The following is a 20,921-nucleotide window of genomic DNA, read 5'->3' as shown; positions in this document are numbered from 1 at the left end:
CGTGGGTCTCTCGTTCCTAATGGAGCCCCCGGAAGCATGAAGGCTTTGGAAATGAAACACAGCACGATGGGGGAAGGTGTACTCTGCTTCTTGGGGAAGTTTGTATCATTAAAAAAATGGAGTCTTATGAGATTTTTGCTCTAGGTCAGGATGTGAATAACATGTAACTGATCTTTAAAATAAATATTGACAGATGTCCAAGGAAGAATTACAAAGTTCAATACTGATCCCTTGTTCAACCAACTTTCTGGGATTGGAAAGTCCTGGAAAGAGGAGAGTCTCCTCCTCCCCGACTAGAGAACCCCTTGGGGAGCTGACGTGTTGTTTATTCCCTCTGCCACCCTACTTCACCCCTATTTCGGCATCAGTCTTGGGGCATGCAGGCATGCCAGCACCTGCCCGGCGTGGCCTCCTGTGGCTAGCTTTGCCAGGTACCAAGTTCAGTCATGGCTGACTTAACAGGACCTCACCTAAGAAGACACCTGGCCATGTTTTAACTCCTGGTTCATCTCTTTTTTTTTTTTTTTTTTTTTTTGAGATGGAGTCTCATTCTGTGGCCCAGACTGGAGCGCCGTGGTGTGATCTCAGATCACTGCAACCTCAACCTCCCGGGTTCAAGTGATTCTCCTGCCTTAGCCTCCCTAGTAGCTGGGACTACAGGCATGTGCCACCACACCTGGCGAATTTTTGTATTTTTAGTAGAGATGGGGTTTCACGAAGTTGGACAGGTGGGTCTCAAACTCCTGACCTCAAGTGATCTGCTCGCCTTGGCGTCCCAAGTTCTGGGGTTACTGGTATGAGCCACCACACCTGGCCAATCAATTCTTGCTATTTGTTTACATGGTTTAACTGCTTATTTATTATTAGAATCAACTTTTGATACTGCTTTGAATTTTGCAAACACAGAGTTCTCAAGAAAAAAAAAAAAAAAAAAAGCAGGGGGAATAAATTTGGATTAATAATCTTTCCTAAATTAGCTACTTTTCAACTTCAGCCAGACACTAGGAGGCTGGATGGTCCTTTTGAATCTGGCAAGGCAACAGAAGTATTCTCTCGTTTAGGTGTACTGTTAGAGACAGGGGCAACTAAGAGACAGGTGCAATTCCAAAACTGAATGCAGCCTGTCTTTGGGGTTTGGCATACATTATACACAGTATCCTTGTGGCAGGGCCAACCAAGGTCACACAGATATAAAATAAAATATAAACTGTCATGATAAAAATAAAAAATAAGTAGGAAAGCCCAGAATCAAACCCAGCTCAGCCCGATTCCGGTAGGCACAGATCAGCAAATTTCTCCCACCTTTTTGATGTCTTCACACTCTTCTGAGGAGCTAGGAGGGTATCTGTGGGTAGCTGTATAGGAAGCAAAGTCGGCTTGTAGTTTTATCAAAGCCTCTTCACGCTCCAGAACCTGCAAATAAGCTTAGATCGGTTATGCCGGATGATCAATGAAACATGCTTGTTACCATGACTATTATTTCAGAGTGTTCCCTTCTGCAGCATAAGTTTGTTGCAGAATTATACAATTTATCAGGCATTCCCTGTGGGGTAGGTAGGGAGAAGCAATTAAGCTCCCCATCTGACATGACATCAAGGTTTTCTAAGGCATATGTGATCTGTCTCAAGTTCATCAATGCCCACACTTGCACTCTCTCCTAAACCTCTGTTTGGTCCATTTGATGAGGCAGAAGAAGGTTCTTCAGGGGCTGTGATGGAGAGATGTACCTAATCTATCAGAGGACAGGATACAAAGTTTGAGAATTAAAGAAGGAAGTTCCTTATGGAGTGCGTGGCTGTGTGTGTAATTTCTTTTTTCAAAAATTAAAAAAACATGAAATTTTGGTTTTAATTTTATGCTTTTTTGATTTTGTTGAAAATAATTCAAATAAAACCCAAGCATGGAAAAGTGAAACCCCCTCTTCACTTATTTCCCCCTCTCTCACTTCCACTAAGGGAGAGGACAGTATTGAAAATTCAGTTTGTACTTACATATTAGTATTATCATCAGAGATAAAACAAAAGTAGGACTGAACCATACATGGAATTCTGTAACTTATTCTCGGCAATAAGTCACAAAGCTCCTTTCGTGCAGCTCTTACAGATGTGCTTAGTCGTTTTTACTGGCTGCATATTATTCCACAATAGGGATATCTCTTTAATTATTTCTCTTAATCTCTTTAACCATTTCCCCACTGATGGGCATTTAGGTTGTTGTGTGAGAGATTTTAAGATTCTTTAGAATTTCAAACTACGTGGATGGGGAGAGGCATTATCATGGAGAATATGAACAAAGTGGGAAGGCAAGTATATATCAGACATTTGAGGATTCTTGGTGAAAAATATTAATTTAGGTGACTCTTTTCCCCTCCTTTCTCTCCCCATGTCTCGACTGAGGGTCTCCCAGAGACATTTCTAGAAGAAGGCACTTACCAAAGCGTTACTGCAGGCCAGCTTATTCCGAAGTTCTTGAATGAGATCATCCTGTTCAGAGACCTTTTGCCAGACCTCAGACAGTCGTTTCAGGGTCTCCTGATGCTCTTGAATCATGCAAGGAGAAGTGTATATTCGTACCTTTGAATGATCACCCTTGTTCTCAGGCTCCTGAGAGATTTAAAAATAATGGGTTGGTTTTGTTTACAGTTTGTGAGTTACTTCAGAATTCCATGAGCATGGAAATTCTCTAGACCTGTATACTAAAGCTGTATGTTCATATATGGAAATCATGGTTTCTTTAACAAAAGAAAAAATATTAACTAGTGCATATACATGGTAAAAAGCCCAAATGGTTCACAAAAGAAGACACTGAAAGATAAGTCTTCCTCCATCCTAACTATGACTCAGGTCCCCTTCTTGATGACAATCCATGTTACCAGCTTTTTGGATATCATTCAGGAATATTTTATGCATATTTGTATATGCATATATGTATACGCATATAACTCTCACTTTTTTTCTTACACAAATGAGTCTTTTTTTTTTTTTTTTTTTTGAGATGGAGTCTCACTCTGTCACCCAGGCTGGAGCTCAGTGGCACTATCCTGGCTCACTGCAACCTCAGCCTTCCAGGTTCAAGCAACTCTCCTGCCTCAGCCTCCCAAGTAGCGGGAATTACAGGGATGCGCCACCACGCCAGGCTAATTTTTTTTGTATTTTTTAGTAGAGACGGGGTTTCGCCATGTTGGCCAGGCAGGTCTCAAACTGCTAACCTCAGGTGATTCACCCGCCTCAGTCTCCCAAAGTGCTGGGATTACAGGCCTGAGCTACCACACCCGGCTGACAAATGAGTCTTCTATACAATATTTAAACATGGTGTTTTCACTTGACAATTTATTTAAGATAGTTTTCATATTGTTACTTATTGATCTATCTTACTCCTCTTTTAAAATTAATTTCAAATTACACAAGTAATTCTATTTCTATTGTCTCTCTAAAACACTGTAACACAGGCAGATCTGAATTCTTCTTCAACCGTCATTTCTAATTTCATTATCTCTTTACTTTCCAGAGATGACAGTCTGTGCATATTCTAGAAATTTATACTATATTTACATAATATAAATGAATCTCTACAATATAAATTATGTTGGCTTTTTAAAACATAAAAAATATGTTTTTTTACTTAGCAAGATGTGTTAGAGATTTATCAATGCTAGTACATGTGCTTCTATCTTGTTCTTTTAAATTGCTTTTAAATGTGTGAATCTGGTTTCCTACTGATGAGAATATAGGCTGTTTCCACATTGTTTTTTCTGAAACAAAGCTGAAATGAATACTTTTGCACATAAATCTTTGAGTATTTATTCTGGTAATTGTGTATGTTAAATTCATAGAAGTAGGACTCCCAGATCATGTTTAAAATTAGATATTGTACTACTGTGCTTCAAAGAAATTAACACTTAACACTGTCATCAACATGAGTATGGCTATTTTCCTTGAACCATATTTGTTTTTTTCTTTTTTTTAAATGTCTTTCCCTAGATCATTTGAAATCATGCATGAAGGTTACTGCCCTCTTATTGGTTCGCATTTATAAGGGGGTAAATTGATATACATGGTGGAAAAAAAAAAAACCAAAGTGTTCTAGTTTGGAGGGTAGATCCTTTCCCCATTAAACTTGTCTCCCTAACCGGGCTTTTTCAGGCAAAGTTAGGAATACTTCATGTCCACTGAGCATGAAAGCCTCCTGTGAGCAAGCTGCAGGAAGGCAAGGCAGAAATCTACAACTGACTGTAAATAATGTTCATGTAGGTAATGCAGAGTCTATAGGGGCAAATGACTGGAAAACATAACAGAAAAGCTAACAAGGAAGAAGATATCTACAGCTTTCAATATCTTCTTAATACTATGAGATGAAAAATGGAAATTAATTTAGAAGGAATAGGAGAAATATTCTCTGATGTGAAGAAAAATGTAGATCTTCAGACTAAAAGGGTTAGTGAAGTGTTGAGTGGCTTAACCCCCTGAGCCTAAAAACCTCTAGTGTTCAAAGAGATAAAACAGGTAATCTCCGAAAAATGAGAAACACATTGACATCTAACAATGCGTCTCTAATACTGGGTGGTACAAGGAAATGCAGCAGTATCTTCGAAGACTTAAGGGAAGATGCTTTTGAAAGTTTGTATATACAGCCAAACTAGCATTCAAGGATGATGACAAAATAAACCTTGCTCAGACATGGAAATACTGAGAAATTGTGCCACCCACAATTGTTTCTGAAAGAATTAAGAAGGAATTATTTACAGCAAAAGGAAAACTCCAAGAATGTAGAAAAGGTGAAGGGACTGCTGAGCACAGTAATGAGAAACAGTTGGGTTTATTTGTAATATTAAAGAAATAGATATTTCCTATGTTATATAAACAGTTTCAGAGATTTAAAAGGAGGTAAAAAGCTTTCCAGCTCATTATATTAGGATGGCATAATCCAGACACCAATATGTGAGGAAAGCACAAACATTTAAACCATCAAACTAATCTCATTTCTGAAAATGGATGAAAAAAATAAACTTTTAACAAATTTAGTAAAGTTCATTACAATTATTAATAATATATTATGATAAAGTAGGGTTTATTCCAGGAACACAAAGATTGTTACTATATATGATAATCTATTCATGTTATCTGCTTCCTTGAAGGATAGATGCTAATAAAAATATCTGATAAAATTCAACCTTTATTCCTCATAACAATTCTTGATAAGCTAAATATAGACAGTCATATTTCCAATTTGAGAAAGGAGATTGAAAAGAAGCCAAAAACAGGCATTATACTTAATGGTGAAATACTAGAATTACTTCCTTTAAAATGAGGAGCAAGGCAAAGAGGCTACAATTCCACATGGCTCTAGAGGTGCTGGTCAATATAATAAGGTGGAAAAGAAGTTGTGTAAATTTTGAAAGGGAAAGCAATTTAGGAAAATCCAAGACAGTCAAGTGAAAATCTGGTAAGAGAGCTCAGTAAGGTAGCAGGATAAGAGAGAAGTTTTCCTATCTATCAGTAATAATACAATTAGGCCAGGCATGGTGGCTCACACCTGTAATTCCAGTACCTTGGGAGGCTGAGGTGGGCAGATCACTTGAGGTCGGGAGTTCAAGACCTGCCTGACCAACATGGTGAAACTCTGTCTCTGCAAAAATAACACAAATTACCTGTCCGTGGTGGCACGTGCCTGTAGTCCCAGCTAGTCGGGAGGCTGAGGCAGAAGAATTGCTTGAACCCAGGAGGCGGAGGTTGCAGTGAGCAGAGACTGCCTCACTGCACTCTAGACCGGGCAACAGAGTGAGACTCCATCTCAGAAACAAAAAAATTGGCTGGGCCTGGTGGCTCACGCCTGTCATCCCAGCACTTTGGGAGGCCAAGGTAGGCGGATCACCTGAGGTCAGGAGTTCGAGGCCAGCCTGACCAACATGGAGAAACACCCGTCTCTACTAAAAATACAAAATTAGCTGGGCCTGGTGGCACATGCTTGTAATCCCAGCTACTTGGGAGTCTGAGGCAGGATAATTGCTTGAACCTGGGAGGCAGAGGTTGCAGTGAGCTGAGATTGTCCCATTGCACTCCAGCCTGAGCAAAAAGAGTGGAACTCCATCTCAAAAAAAAAAAAAAAAAAAAAAAATTAATAAAATTAAATGTATAAAAGATCCCATTTAAAAAACCAATAACAACTGAAATATGTCTAGGAATAAACATAGCAAGAAATACGTGAGGTCTATAGAGAAAAGTACAAAATCTTACTGAAGGACACACAAGAAAACTTGCATAAAAGTAGAAATATGTTATATTCCATAGGGCATGCTGATTTCCCCCAAATTCATACATAATTTCAAAGTCAGTCAACATAAATCTAAATTTCATTAAGAGAAGAAATAAACAAAAGGCCAAGAAAAAATGGAAAGTGTAGAAAACTGAAGGAGGACCTGTCCTAACAGGATCTATTAAAACAAGCTACCAGTTAAAGTCACTAAAAAACTCTGACACTGGCACAGGAACTGGCAGAAAGATAAAAAGAATACAGAGTCCAGAGAAGGTCCCGTGTACAGAAGAATCGGTTTGTGAGCTGGTACCTGAACCAGTGTGGAAGGCCTGGGATGTTCAATAAATGGTTTTGGGACCACTGGATATCCATTTAAACAATAAAATTAGAGCCTTATGTCATTATACATATAAAATATATATTCCAGATGGACTAAAGATAAAAACATAAAAATGCAAAATTATAAAAGTGCTAAAGAAAATACACAATAAACTTTTATAATCCTGAAGGCAGTGAAGGCCTTTCTAAGCAAGACATAAAACCTAGAATTTATAAAGGACTGACAGATTCAACTCCATAAAAATTAAAATATTCTGGCATTACATAATGGTAAAGGGATCGATGCAACAAGAAGAGCTAACTAGCCTAAATATATATGCACCCAAGAGAGAAGCACCCAGATTCATAAAGTAAGTTCTTAGAGACCTACAAAGAGACTTAGACTCCCACACAATAATACTGGGAGACTTTAATACCCTCACTGTCAATATTAGACAGATCAACGAGACAGAAAATTAACAAGGATATCCAGGACTTGAACCCAGCTCTGCACCAAGTAGACCTAATAGACATCTACAGAACTCTCCACCTCAAATCAACAGAATATACTTTCTTCTCAGCACCACATCGCACTTATTGTAAAATTGACCACATAATTGGAAGTAAAACACTCCTCAGCAAATATTAAAAACAGAAATCACAAGAAACTGTCTCTCAGACCACAGCGCAATCAAATTAGAACTCAGGATTAAGAAATTCACTCAAAACCGCACAACTACATAGAAACTGAACAACTTGCTCCTGAATGACTACTGGGTAAGTAACGAAATGAAGGCAGAAATAAAGATGATGTTTTTTAAAACCAACGAGAACAAAAACACAACATACCAGAATCTCTGGGACACATTTAAAGCAGTGTGTAGAGGGAAATTTATAGCACTAAATTCCACAAGAGAAAGCAAGAAAGATGTAAAATCGACGCCCTAACATCACAATGAAAAGAACTAGAGAAGTAAGAGCAAACAAATTCAAAAGTTAGCAGAAGACAAGAAATAACTAAGATCAGAGCAGAACCGAAGGAGGTAAGAGACACAAAAAAAAACCCTTCAAAAAAATCAATGAATCCAGGAGCTGGATTTTTGAAAAGATCAACAAAATACATAGACCGCTAGCCAGACTAATAAAGAAGAAAAGAGAGAAGAATTAAATAGACACAATAAAAAATGATAAAGGGAATATTACCACCGATCCCACAGAAATACAAACTACCATCAGATAATACTATAAACACCTCTATACAAATAAACTAGAAAATCTAGAAGAAATGGATAAATTCCTGGACACATACACCCTCCCAAGACTAAATCAGGAAGAAGTTGAATCTCTGAATAGACCAATAACAGGTTCTAAAATTGAAGCAATAATTAATAGCCTGCCAACCAAAACAAGTTCAGGACCAGATGGATTCACAGCTGAATTCTACCAGAGGTACAAAGAGGAGCTGGTACCAGTCCTTCTGAAACTATTCCAATCAATAGTAAAAGAAGGAATCCTCCCTAACTCATTTTATGAGGCCAGCATCATCCTGATACCAAAACCTGGCAGAGACAACAAAAAAACAGAATTTTAGACCAATAGCCCTGATGAACATTGAGGAGAAAATCCTCAATAAAATACTGGCAAACCGAATCCAGCAGCACATCGAAAAGCTTATCCACCATGATCAAGTCAGCTTCATCCTTGGGATGCAAGAGTGGTTCAACACATGCAAATCAATAAATGTAATCCATCACATAAACAGAACCAATGACAAAAACCACATGATTACCTCAGTAGATGCAGAAAAGGCCCTTGACAAAATTCAACAGCCCTTCATGCTAAAAACTCTCAATAAACTAGGTATTGATGGAATATATCTCAAAATAATAAGAGCTATTTATGACAAACCCACAGCCAATATCATACTGAATGGGCAAAAACTGGAAGCATTCCCTTTGAAATCCAGCACAAGACAAGGATGCCCTCTCTCACCACTCCTATTCAATATAGTACTGCAAGTTTTGGCCAGGGCAATCAGGCAAGAGAAAGAAATAAAGGATATTCAATTAGGAAAAGAGGAAGTCAAATTGTCTCTGTTTGCAGATGACATGGTCGTATATTTAGAAAACCTCAATGTCTTAGCCCAAAATCTCCCTAAGCTGATAAGCAATTTCAGCAAAATCTCAGGATACAAAATCAATGTCCAAAAATCACAAGCATTCCTATACACCAATAACAGACGAACAGAGATCCAAATCATGAGAGAACTCCCACTCACAATTGCTACAAAGAGAATAAAATACCTAGGAATCCAACTTACAAGGGATGTGAAGGACCTCTTCAAGGAGAACTACAAACCACTGTTAAGGAAATAAAAGAGGACACAAACAAATGGAAGAACATTCCATGTTCATGGATAGGAAGAATCAATATCGTGAAAATGGCCATACTGCCCAAAGAAATTTATAGATTCAATGCTATCCCCATCAAGCTACCACTGAGTTTATTCACAGAATTGGAAAAAACTACTTTAAATTTTATATGGAACCAAAAAACAGCCTGCATAGCCAAGACAATCCTAAGCAAAAAGAACAAAGCTGGAGGCATCATGGCACCTGACTTCAAACTATACTGCAAAGCTACAGCAACCAAACCAAAACAGCATGGTACTGGTACCAAAACAGATATATAGACCAATGGAACAAATCAGAGGCCTCAGAAATAACACCACACATATACAATCCTCTAATCTTTGACAAACCTGACAAAAACAAGCAATGGGGAAAGGATTCCCTATTTAATAAATGGTGCTGGGAAAACTGGCTAGCCATATGCAGAGAGCTGTAACTGGATCCCTTCCTTATACCTTATACAAAAATTAACTCTCTCAGGATGAATTAAAGACTTAAATGTAAGACCTAAAACCATATAAACCCTAGAAGAAATCCTAGGCAATACCATTCAGGACATAGGCATGGGTAAAGACTTCATGACTAAAACACCAAAAGCAATGGCAAGTAAAGCCAAAATAGACAAATGGGATCTAATTAAACTAAAGTGCTCCTGCACAGCAAAAGAAACTATCAGCGGAGTGTACAGGCAACCTACAGATTGGAAGAAAATGTTTGCAACCTATCCGTCTGACAAAGGGCTAATATCCAGAATCTACAAAGAACTTAAACAAATTTACAAGAAAAAAACAACCCCATCAAAAAATGGGCAAAGGATATGAACAGACACTTCTCAAAAGAAGACATTTACACAGCCAACAAACTTAGGAAGAAAAGCTCATTATCACTGGTCATTAGAGAAATGCAAATCAAAACCACCATGAGATACCATCTCATGCCAGTTAGAATGGTGATCATTAAAAAGTCAGGAAACAACAGATGCTGGAGAGGATGTAGAGAAATAGGAATGCTTTTACACTGTTGGTGGGAGTGTAAATTAGTTCAACCATTGTGGAAGACAGTGTGGCGATTCCTCAAGGAACTAGAACTAGAAATACATTTGACCCAGCAGTCCCATTACTGGGTATATATCCAAAGGATTATAAATAATTCTATTATAAAGACACATGCACATGTATGTTTATTGCCACACTGTTCACAATAGCAAAGTCTTGGAACCAACTCAAATGCCCATCAATGTAGACTGGATTAAGAAAATGTGGCACATATACACCATGGAATACTATGCAGCCATAAATAAGGATGAGTTCATGTCCTTTGCAGGGACATGGATGAAACTGGAAACCATCATTCTCAGCAAAGTATCACAAGAAGAGAAAACCAAACACTGCATGTTCTCACTCATAAGTGGGAGTTGAACAATGAGAACACATGGATACAGGGCGGGGAACATCACACACCAGGGCCTGTCGGTGGGTGGGGGGCTAGAGGAGGGATAGCATTAGGAGAAATACCTAATGTAAACGACAAGTTGATGGTGCAGCAAGCCAGCATGGCACATGTTTGCCTGTGTAACAAACCTGTACGTTGTGAACATGTACCCCAGAACTTAAAGTATAATAATAATAAAAATTAAAATCTTCTGTATGGTGAAAAATACCACTAATAAAGTAAAATGAAAAGTTACAGACTGGGAGAAAGTATTTGCCACATACATAATGAAGCATTATTACCTGTAATATATTAAGAAGTTCCTATAAACCAATGCAAAAAAAGACTAACAACCCAGTAAAAAATGAGTTAACAAGTAATTCATGAAACAGAAATCCATATGACCAATATGCTTATGAATAGTGCTCAAAACTTCATAAGTGTGGTGGAGACTGTGATGGGCCTTCCAGATCCCCTTTGGCAATGAAGGACTTATTGCCCTTTATGGGGATTGTGTAGGCTGAAGAAAAGTGCTTTGCCATCCCATAACTGTTGATGACATGGAGGCTTAAAGGCCAGCTTCCTTCCCTTCAATTTAGCAAGGCTCTGAGGTTCATCTAGCTCTGTGGGGTTGGCTGAGGCCTTTGTTGAGACTGCATCACAGCTCAACTTCTTTCTTTGCTCAAGCTTGCTTTCCTCTCCTTCCTTTCACTGGTGTTAACACCAAGAGCTCTCCCTAAAAATGTCCTGCACACTACTCTGTCTTCGAGCTGGCTTCCTGGGTAACTCAAACTGCAACTATTAGAACTAAGGGAATGAAAATTGTAACCAGTCAACGTTTTCCCCATACCCATCAGCGTTTAGCACAACTTTAAAAGAATGAAAACATGTGGATGGGTGTGGGGAAATACACTCTCTTAATTATTGTTGGTAAAAGTGTAAACTGGTAGAACTTTTTGGTATACAATTTAGAAGTATCTTTAAACAATAAAACTAAGCATATCCTTTGACCCAGCAATCACACTTCAAGAATTATCCAAAAGAAATAAGGAAGTTAATTACAACCTGTTTGTAAAAGAGAGGAAAAAACAAGTCAATAAGTAGTACATCCCTACTACAGAATACAAGGTAGTAAGTAAAATAAATTGTTAAGATGTGCATTTTAGGCTGGGCGCAGTGGCTCATGCCTGTAATCCTAGCACTTTGGCAGGCTGAGGTGGGTGGATCACATGAGGTCAGGAGTTTGAGACCAGCCTGGCTAACATGGCAAAACCCTGTCTCTACTAAAAATACAAAAATTAGCTGCGCATGGTGGCATGTGACTGTGGTCCCAGATACTCTGGAGGCTGAGTCAGGAGAATCACTTGAACCTGGGAGATGGAGGCCTCAGTGAGCCGAGACTGTACCACTGTCTCAAAAAAAAAAAAAAATGCATTTTGAAAGTAAGTTTTAAAACCACTTTGATAACCACTTAGGTAAAAATAAACTCCCACCCATTTATATATGTAACTGTATATAGCACAAGCCCCGAGAGGATTCTCAACACATGATTCAAGTAATTACCTAAGAAGAGGAGGAGAATGATGGGGAAGAGGTTGAAGGCAGACTTTCATATTTAATCTCTGTACTTCTGTCTAGAAAGCCTATAATAATTGTATTACTTGTGTAATTAAAAACAGCAGTTAAAAGAAAAAAGAAACAAACCAGGTGTTTTGACTCTTCTTTCCCATGTTTCATAGCTTTTTCCTCCTATTTGATCCTGAAGTTGTGGTTTGCATGAGTCCTGTGGCCTAGCAGAGCCCCCTGCCGGACCCCCATGAGAACTAACAAAAGATTGGACATTGTTAGGGAGAGCTGTTGGTATTAACACCTGTTAAAGGAAGAGGAAGGAAGCAAGGTTGGGCAGAGGGAGATGAGCTGTGATGCAATCTCAACAAAGGCTCAGCCAACCCCACAGGGAACTGTGGGGCTGGAGCTTATTTGGTAATTCTCTTTTGGCATTATTTGAAGTGGTGGCTCTTTATATTAATTAAAGAGCCTCAACATTGTGAAGAAGTGATCTTACAGCATATGTGAAAGCTGGGGGTTCAAACCCTGGGGGCTACAAAATCAAGTGCAGGAAATGACATTTGGGTTAAGGTTTGGGTTTCCAGTGGAGGAAGCTGGGATGGTCTGAGGGGACCACCTGGGAGCACGTCCACTTGCCTGGATTGAATGGCCTGGCTTAAGTCCTACCTGACCCATGATCCCGCCGAGCTCCCCCTGCAACATCTTCACTTGGTATTCTAGTAACTCGATGTTGCTCAGGGAAGACTGGTATTTATCCCTGTAGAGGCTTAAGCTCCTCTCTAGGGAGGCGATCTTGTCCCCGGCCAAGGCGAGTTGCTCCTGTGCCAAATGGAGCTTCTCCCCTGTGTTCTCGTTGTGATTTCCCATTTCCTCCTCATAAAGAATCACCTGTAGGTGTAGGAATAAATCCACATTGAGCCCATGGAAGCATGTAATGAGGAAAGGATGCAGTTGTAAGACTCCCTGCAGAGAAGTCTTGTATCTAAACCAGAAGACCAGATGAACAGAAGAGAGGCTGCACAGATCTAAAAGCTATAGTATGTAATGTCAAGATGTTAATGATCAGAAATAAAAAAAGATGGCCTAGTTAGAGGTAAGCTCCTTCAAGGCAGGGACCATATCCATTTCCTATTCTCCCAGCATGTGGTAGGAACTCAGTAAATACTTGCTAGTTGACTAAGAGGAATGAATTTTTATAGCACTGTTTTTTTAAGGGCTTGAAATGCTGGTAGTTTTTCCTTTCCAGGCATTCTCTAGAAGTTGAACTTAGAAAATGTAGACTTCCTCCTGCGCACAGGACGATGTCAATAAAGTTCCCAAGAGAGGTGGGGAACATGACCCAAAGTTCCTCTGGGATTTGCACAATCCTTATTTAGATTTATTTTCTTCCTCATCAAGTAATTAGTCAACCAACGGACAGATATTTATTGAAAGCTCATGAGCATTGTGTTAAGGGCAGAGGGGATATATACATATTAGACATATGCTCACCCCTCAAAGAATTTAAAACTTTCACAATCTTGGGGAGGTAAGAGTTAAAATGAATAAACAGCTGTAGGTAGTTGAGTGTGCTAAATCGTATGACTGGAATCTGATGTGTTGAAGGAGTTAACAGCAGAAGAGTCATCAAGGATGACTTTATATTAGTTTAAATAATCCAATGTAGAATGCTGATAGAACATGTTCCATTAGTTGAAGCTCATTATACTTCCTGCCTGTCATTTGAGATTCTTCTCAGGAAAGGATAACTTTGTGTAAGGTATCTACTATGTAAGGAGAAGAGGAGAGGAATATTTTATATCCAAATATTTGTAACCGAAGCTATCAGCCCATATCCCCTGGGCACTTGCTATTTCTTTGCAATCTAACCCCATTCCCACTGCAAGCATGTTCAACTCTGCCTGAGGGCTTCTCTGATACCAGCAGCCCATTCAACCAGAGAGGGAAGACCGGGTAGGTTAGAAGTGCTGGGGAGTTAACACCCTCAGGAGCAGCCCTCAACCAGTGACTGGGGTGTGTTGGGTTCACTCTGAGGCATGTCCTACACTATCTGCCAGAGTTCCCCAGAGGGACCAAGCAAGCAGTCTGCTCAATACCAATGTTCTTTATGAGCTTTCGGTCCTTCTTTGACTCACTTGCTCGTGTGCTTGCAGGAATCACCTCTGGAATCAGTTACTTGTATTTATATCCTTGTTTTAGGGTCTGCTGTTGAATGAACCCAACCTTAGACAGAAGTTTGATGAGGCTGTGCAGCAAGACATTGGGGGAACTTGGCAGAATGTCTAAAATAATTTTCTCAGTGCTTTCTCGGTTTGGGATCTTTGACAGTGACTGCTATTTGCTGAGTCCCATATCGATTCTCCCGCTCTTGCTTAGTAATTGAGCCTTGACTGTACTGGGGGCAGCAATGCGCCTCCTAAAACACCGCATTTCCTAGGCTTCCTAGAAAGTAGCTGTTGCCGCATGACTAATTCTGGCCAGTGATATTTAAGTGAAGGTGTTGTGGCTTCCGGAAAGTGTCCTTCAAAGGAGGGGAGTGTGCCTTTCCTTTCCACCCTTGTCACCTGGTCCCCTGCCCATTTATCTGGATTATTTGGAACAAGGATGTGGCCGAGTATGGTGGCTCACGCCTGTAATCCCAGCACTTTGGGAGGCCAAGATGGGTGGATCACCCGAGGTCAGGAGTTCAAGACCAGCCTGGCCAACATGGTGAAACCCCGTCTCTACTAAAAATACAAAAATTAGCCAGGCGTGGTGGCATGTGCCTGTAATCCCAGCTACTCAGGAGGCTGAGGCAGGAGAGTCACTTGAACTTGGGAGGCGGAGGTTGCAGTGAGCCGAGATTGGGCCAATGTACCCCAGCCTGGGCAACAGAGTGAGACTTCGTCTCAAAAAAAAAAAAAAAAAAAAAAAAAAAGGATGTGACGGTTGGAGCCCCAGGAGGCACCTCAGGTGACTTAGAGAATGGAAGCCCTGAGCTGATGATGGTGGAACCCAAGGATAGACCCTTAGACCTGATGACACATGCAGTTGCCATAACAGCAACAGACCACCTGTCTCTGACCTTTTTAAATATGACACAGAAATAAACTAGCTTATTTATTTTCTGTTATATGCTGCTAAACAGAATCCTAACTCAGGCCGGGCGCGGTGGCTCAAGCCTGTAATCCCAGCACTTTGGGAGGCCGAGGCGGGCGGATCACGAGGTCAGGAGATCGAGACCATCCTGGCTAACACGGTGAAACCCCGTCTCTACTAAAAAAAAATACAAATAACTAGCTGGGCGAGGTGGCGGGCGCCTGTAGTCCCAGCTACTCTGGAGGCTGAGGCAGGAGAATGGTGTAAACCCGGGAGGCGGAGCTTGCAGTGAGCTGAGATCTGGCCAGTGCACTCCAGCCTGGGCGGCAGAGCGAGACTCCGTCTCAAAAAAAAAAAAAAAAGAATCCTAACTCATTCAAGGTCGCTTGATCCAGGCTGGACCCTTTTGTTTAAGTTGTACTGAACCAGTAAGTTTTAACACAGCCTTGCACTGTCTTTTTAAAACTATGTGTGTGTGTACAGGCTTAGTCACAGATTATATCTGTAGGGTTAGAATAACCTTCCTCTGTTCCTCCCACTCTCAATTCTTTTCAGCAAATTTTCACTAGGTGACAATATTCCCTTTTTAAAAAGTTTATGGTCTTTAAGGTCATTCCTAAAGTCCTTAAATTTCGTCCTTAAGCAACAGCACCATCCAAAACACTCTTTGAAATTTTTTTTTCTTCTCTGTCCTTCCAATAGAACCTAACTCCTTGAAATTTTATCTTTAAATCTAAAGAAAGAAAATGCCAGGAGAAATCCCAGGATGGAAGAGTATGTCTGTCCCATCACTTAGAACCCACGGTTTACTGCAGCTAGCGCTATCACTGCTCAAGTGGTTTTAGTGCCGCAGCTTTGGGTCCTTGGAATTTACCTGGGATTCTGCAGGGATGCTACTCTTTGGCTTAGAAAATACCACCCTGGAACATGAATGGGAATTAATGCCCTGAATATACTTAAGTGAAGTCTATATGATCTAAAACTCCAGTCTGAAAAAATTACCTGGTACTCTCAATGACTGACTCCTAGTCAACGTCTGGTTATCTTATCTAGTATGCAGGTGCCAGGAATTTATATATTATCAAGACCTTATTTTTCTAAAAATGGTGGATTTAATGGACCTTATACCTCTTTTATAACCCTCAGAGACCTACAGTCTTTTGCATTTAAATTGCAATGGTAATAGAATGGAGAAGATGGACTTACACATACACACACACACACACACACACACACTCCACATATTCCACATGCATGAATACTCTGCTCTCACCCAGTTACACCATTCAGTTTAGTTTCCTTCTGCTCAGTTTCAAAAAGATCAAGAATTAAAGGGGAAAGTTTATAAAACCTGCTTGAGATGTTGCAAAGCTCTCCTAAGTCCAACATCTGCTTTCTAGTGGGCTTGGTGTGATTTCTGCAGGTACCTAAGAATGTGGGGTATTTCCATGGTTAATCTTTCTATACCTCATCTTCTTTCAGTTTGCAGTGATGGTGCAGAAGAACCAGGTCAGAAGTCTGCTTTTCTAGGATGGACTGATACTGGCGGAAAGAACAGTAAGAAGTCTGCAACTTCTCTGTGCGAAACTCCAGTTCTTGTTGAAGGGCCAGCAATTTTTTCTTCAGTTGCTGGAGTTGCCTCAGATGACACTGTTTACTGGACCCAAATTCCATCTCTGACTCCTCGAATGCTAATGCCTGTGCTTGCTTCTTGTTCTACAACAGAGACAGGATATACAGAAAAGGCTTTAGGCCATCACTCAGGATGTATATTCATTCCAGGATTGTTTTCATTTGTTCAGTCATTCACATCCATCTATCCACCTTTTTATCTCTTCATCTATAGAGAACTTTTCACTCTATTCACAAGGAAATGTAACACTTAGTATTCCCACTCAGTAAGACAAATTCAATAGAAGAAAAAAAATGGTTCTTATCCACCAAAATCTTATTATTTAGGTCAGAAGAAAAAAATATACACATAAAGGACCTAGAGAGATATGTGTAATAATATGCTCAGGTGTTGCCTTCCCATATAAAGATAACACTAGTGACTTGGAAGGAAATGGATTTCTGGCCATGGTTCTTGGACTAAACTTGGTATTAAAAACACCTGGGTAAAGGAGCATTGCATTGAGTCAATGGTGAGTTCTTGGGGATTTTGAAATGTTGAAAAATGAGAGCCAGAGATATTGTTCAGGTACATCTGGGCACTGACTCTGTCTCCTTCTCCTGAAGGAAGATGTGACCTTGTAGATGCTGACTCTGTGTGTGTGTGTGTGTGTGTGTGTGTGATCTCTTCTTGCTAATCCACAATCTACCTGAAATGCTGCTAGTCTTATCCTACATTTTCGTTCGTTCATTCCTCATTTATTCATTCACTCAATAGACACAGGCTAAGCACCTATGTTGTACCAGGTACTCTGCTGGTAGGACACATCCCTGTGTTGCTGATGCTTCTATATTTCCTATATTTTCCAGCATCCCTTATGACAATGACATGTGAGGGAAAGGTGGATAAAGAGGGTAGCCTGTGGGCAGTCCTGAGCATCCAACCCTGCTTATTCTCCTCCTGTTCATTCTTTAAGATTCTGTTTAAAACCTGCTCTCCTTCCTGTTTTTTCCCTGCAAAGTTGTCTTTGCACCAGTACCACAGACTTTGCTAGCATGTCCTTAATGTGGCATTCTGTATTCTGTCTGTAATTATTTCTGTGCATTTCAACTTCTAATTAGATTATAAACTCCTGGAGGGCAGGGCCATGTCTGCTCTTATGGGGCCTAGATTATAGATTCATACATACCTATGTATTGAATGAAAGAAATGAAAATAGAGTCCAAGCAATCTCATTGGCTTCCAAGGGTTTGAGCCTGTGGCGTTGACCTCATTAACAGAGTACTTCTAATACAGTGGCTTTCCAATTTTTAAATTAACTCTTTGAAAACAGATTTATTGAGGTATACTTTGCATATCATGAAATGCAACCATTGTTAAGTGTGCAATTCATTGACTTGTAATAAACTTATAGAATTGTGTGACTATCATTACAATCCAGTTTTAGAACATTTCTATCAACCCCCCAAATTTCCTCATGCCCATTTTCAGTCACTCCTGCTCCTTCCTCCAGCTCCAGGCAACCACAAATCTGCTTTCTGCCTCTATGGATTTTCTGCCTTTTCTAGATGTTTCACATATGAAATTGTATAATATGTCATTTTTTGGCTTCTTTAATTTAGCACATATATATATATATATTTTATTTTGAGACAGAGTCTCTGTCGCCTGGGCTGGAGTGTAGTGGTGTGATCTTGGCTCGCTGCAACCTCCACCTCCCTGGTTCAAGTGATTCTCATGCCTCAGTCTCCCGAGTAGCTGGAATTACAGGCATGCACCACCACACCCAGCTAATTTTTGTATTTTTAGTAGAGATGGAGTTTTGCCATGCTGGCCAGTTTGGTTTCGAACTCCTAAGCTCATGTGATCTGCCCGCCTTGACCTCCCAAAGTGCTGGGATTACAGGTGTGAGTCACTGTGCCTGGCTGCATAATATTTTTGAGGTTCGTCCAGTTTGCAGCAAGAATCAGTATTTGAGGCTGGGCGTGGTGGCTCATGTCAGCACTTTGGGAGGCCGAGGCAGGTGGATCACGAGGTCAGGAGATTGAGACCACCCTGGCTAACACAGTGAAACCCTGTCCCTACTAAAAATACCAAAAAAAATTAGCCAGGCTTGGTGGCGGGCGCCTGTAGTTCCAGCTACTCAGGAGGCTGAGGCAGGAGAATGGCGTGAACCCGGGAGGCAGAGCTTGCAGTGAGCTATCATGCCACTGCACTCCAGCCTGGGTGACAGAGTGAGACTCTGTCTCATTTGGTTTATCTGTTCACCAGTTGATGGATATTTGGGTTATTTAAGTTTTTGGCAATTATGAATATTGCTGCTATGAACATTAACCATACTAGCCTTTGTGTGGGTATGATATTTTCACTTAATTAATGTGCTCAGCAAATAATATGGTACACCTACTATATCCAGAACTACACTAGGTAATGGGGATACAGCATTATATAAAACAGACAAATCCCAACTTGAACTACACTAGGTAAGGGGGATATAGCATTATATAAAACAGACAAATCCCAACTTTGTGGAGTTTGCATCTAATATGGGGAGAGAGAAAACTAAGCAAGTATATATGTAGTGTATTAGAAGGACAAAATGCAATAGGGGAGAGTGAAACAGGGGAGGAAGATGAGGAATGCCAGGATGGAGGAGGTTATATTTTTCAATTAAATGTTTACATGGAGGACCAAATTGAGAAGCTTCATTTAACCCAAAACTTGAAGGAGGCAAAAGAAGGCATCTGGAATGCTCTAGGGAGAGATGGCCCTGGAGGTGAAGGCATGCCTGGTGATATTTGAGGAGCCCCAGGGGTTGCAGCCACTTTTTTTTCTGGCTGGAGCAGAGATAGTAAGGGGAAAAGTTGTACCTGATGGAGTGAGATAGGAAAAGAAGGTGAGGTCTTTAGGACTGTATAGCCATTCTCAAGACTTTACCTTCTTTCAGGGAGATGAAAGACCTTTGGAGGGTACTGAGCAGAGGAGCAGCATGATCTTCCTGAGCTTTTATGAAGGACACAATGGCTGTTTATCGGAAATCAACTCTAGGCAGGCAAAGACAGAAGCAGAAAGACCAGGTAGGAGGCTATTGCAATAATCCAGACAAGGATGATGGTGTGGACCAAGACGGTAGCAATGGAGGGTGTGAGAAGTGGCTGGGTTCTAGATGTATCTTGAAATGACAGGACACAGGATTTGCTGCTGGGTTACAGGTTGGATGATGGGACATGATGGTCATCCATAACAGATGATGCCAGGGTTTTGGTCTGAGTAACTGGGGAGATGGAATTTTAATGAGATTAATTCAGTAAGAGCTGGAACCTGAAAGACAAAAAACCTCTACTGAGAGTGGTGGTGGCAGCACAGAGAAGGTAAAGGAGGCTCAACCCAGTCCAGAACCAGAAAGATGATAGCTGATTGTGTCAGTACAATCCGAATGACCCTGTCTAAGCTCTACTTGAAGTGTCTCATCCTAGGTGCCTCAGAATTGAGAAGACAGACAGAGAAAATGGACCCACTGTGGTTACCAGGCAAAAGAAATCCTAGGCAAAGACATGCTGAATGCTTGGCCTGAATCCAGTGTATGTGACTGGGGGAAAGTTGATGAGACCTCTTTTCTAAGCTGAACAAAGCTAAATTTTGTATTTACTTTGTGTAGCTATAATTGCCAGCATTTATATTAAATGTTGTTGTTTAGGGCTTTCATTCTTTTCAAGATAAGAACACTGCTAGTCTCACAACTCATCTGTGAATGAGGTCTGGAGAGAAGAGAGTTGGGAGTAGCGTGTGTGGTGTGCTCATGTGTGCGTGTACCTGCACATGCACGGATACAGGGGCTTCTGAAGACCCTGAGTCCTCCTGCTTGTACAGTAAGTTAACAGGGTGGGGAGCTACCTGGAAAAAACATGATCACAAATTAGTACTTAACGTGGACAGAATTAATGCAAAGGAGTGAACATCCTGGGGTAGGGTTAATTCAGAAGGGCTTATTTTAGTATATATCCAATAAAATTCTTATCAGGCCAGGCATGGTGACTCACCCCTATAATCCCAGCACTTTGGGAGGCCAAAGTGGGTGGATGGCTTGAGATGAGGAGTTCAAGACCAGCCTGGGCAACACAGAGAGACCCCCATCACTACAAAAAATAAAAAAATTAGCCATGCATGTTGGCACGTGCCTGTAGTCCCAGCTACTTGAGAGGCTGAGGCGAGAGAATCACTTGAGCTCTGGAGTTTGAGGCTTCAGTGAG

The 20,921-nt window shown here is 40.5% G+C and overlaps 1 protein-coding gene across 1 annotated transcript in view; it reads right to left on the bottom strand.

Annotated features, from left to right (window-relative positions):
- The window catches only part of PMFBP1 (polyamine modulated factor 1 binding protein 1), a 54,317-nt gene that overhangs the window by 20,254 nt on the left and 13,142 nt on the right, over positions 1-20,921 (bottom strand). Inside the window, exons 4-7 of the mRNA XM_023210313.2 lie at positions 16,527-16,775; positions 12,648-12,869; positions 2,433-2,603; positions 1,303-1,413 (exon numbers count right to left, since the gene is read on the bottom strand). Of these exons, the coding sequence (XP_023066081.1) occupies positions 1,303-1,413; positions 2,433-2,603; positions 12,648-12,869; positions 16,527-16,775 (753 nt within the window). The remainder of the gene's footprint in view (positions 1-1,302; positions 1,414-2,432; positions 2,604-12,647; positions 12,870-16,526; positions 16,776-20,921) is intronic.

Source organism: Piliocolobus tephrosceles, chromosome 17 (genome assembly GCF_002776525.5).
Source record: "Piliocolobus tephrosceles isolate RC106 chromosome 17, ASM277652v3, whole genome shotgun sequence".
In the NCBI taxonomy this organism is placed as follows: Eukaryota; Metazoa; Chordata; class Mammalia; order Primates; family Cercopithecidae; genus Piliocolobus; species Piliocolobus tephrosceles.
The sequence above is the reverse complement of the archived record's forward strand: the minus strand, read 5'-3'. Positions and strand labels throughout refer to the sequence as shown.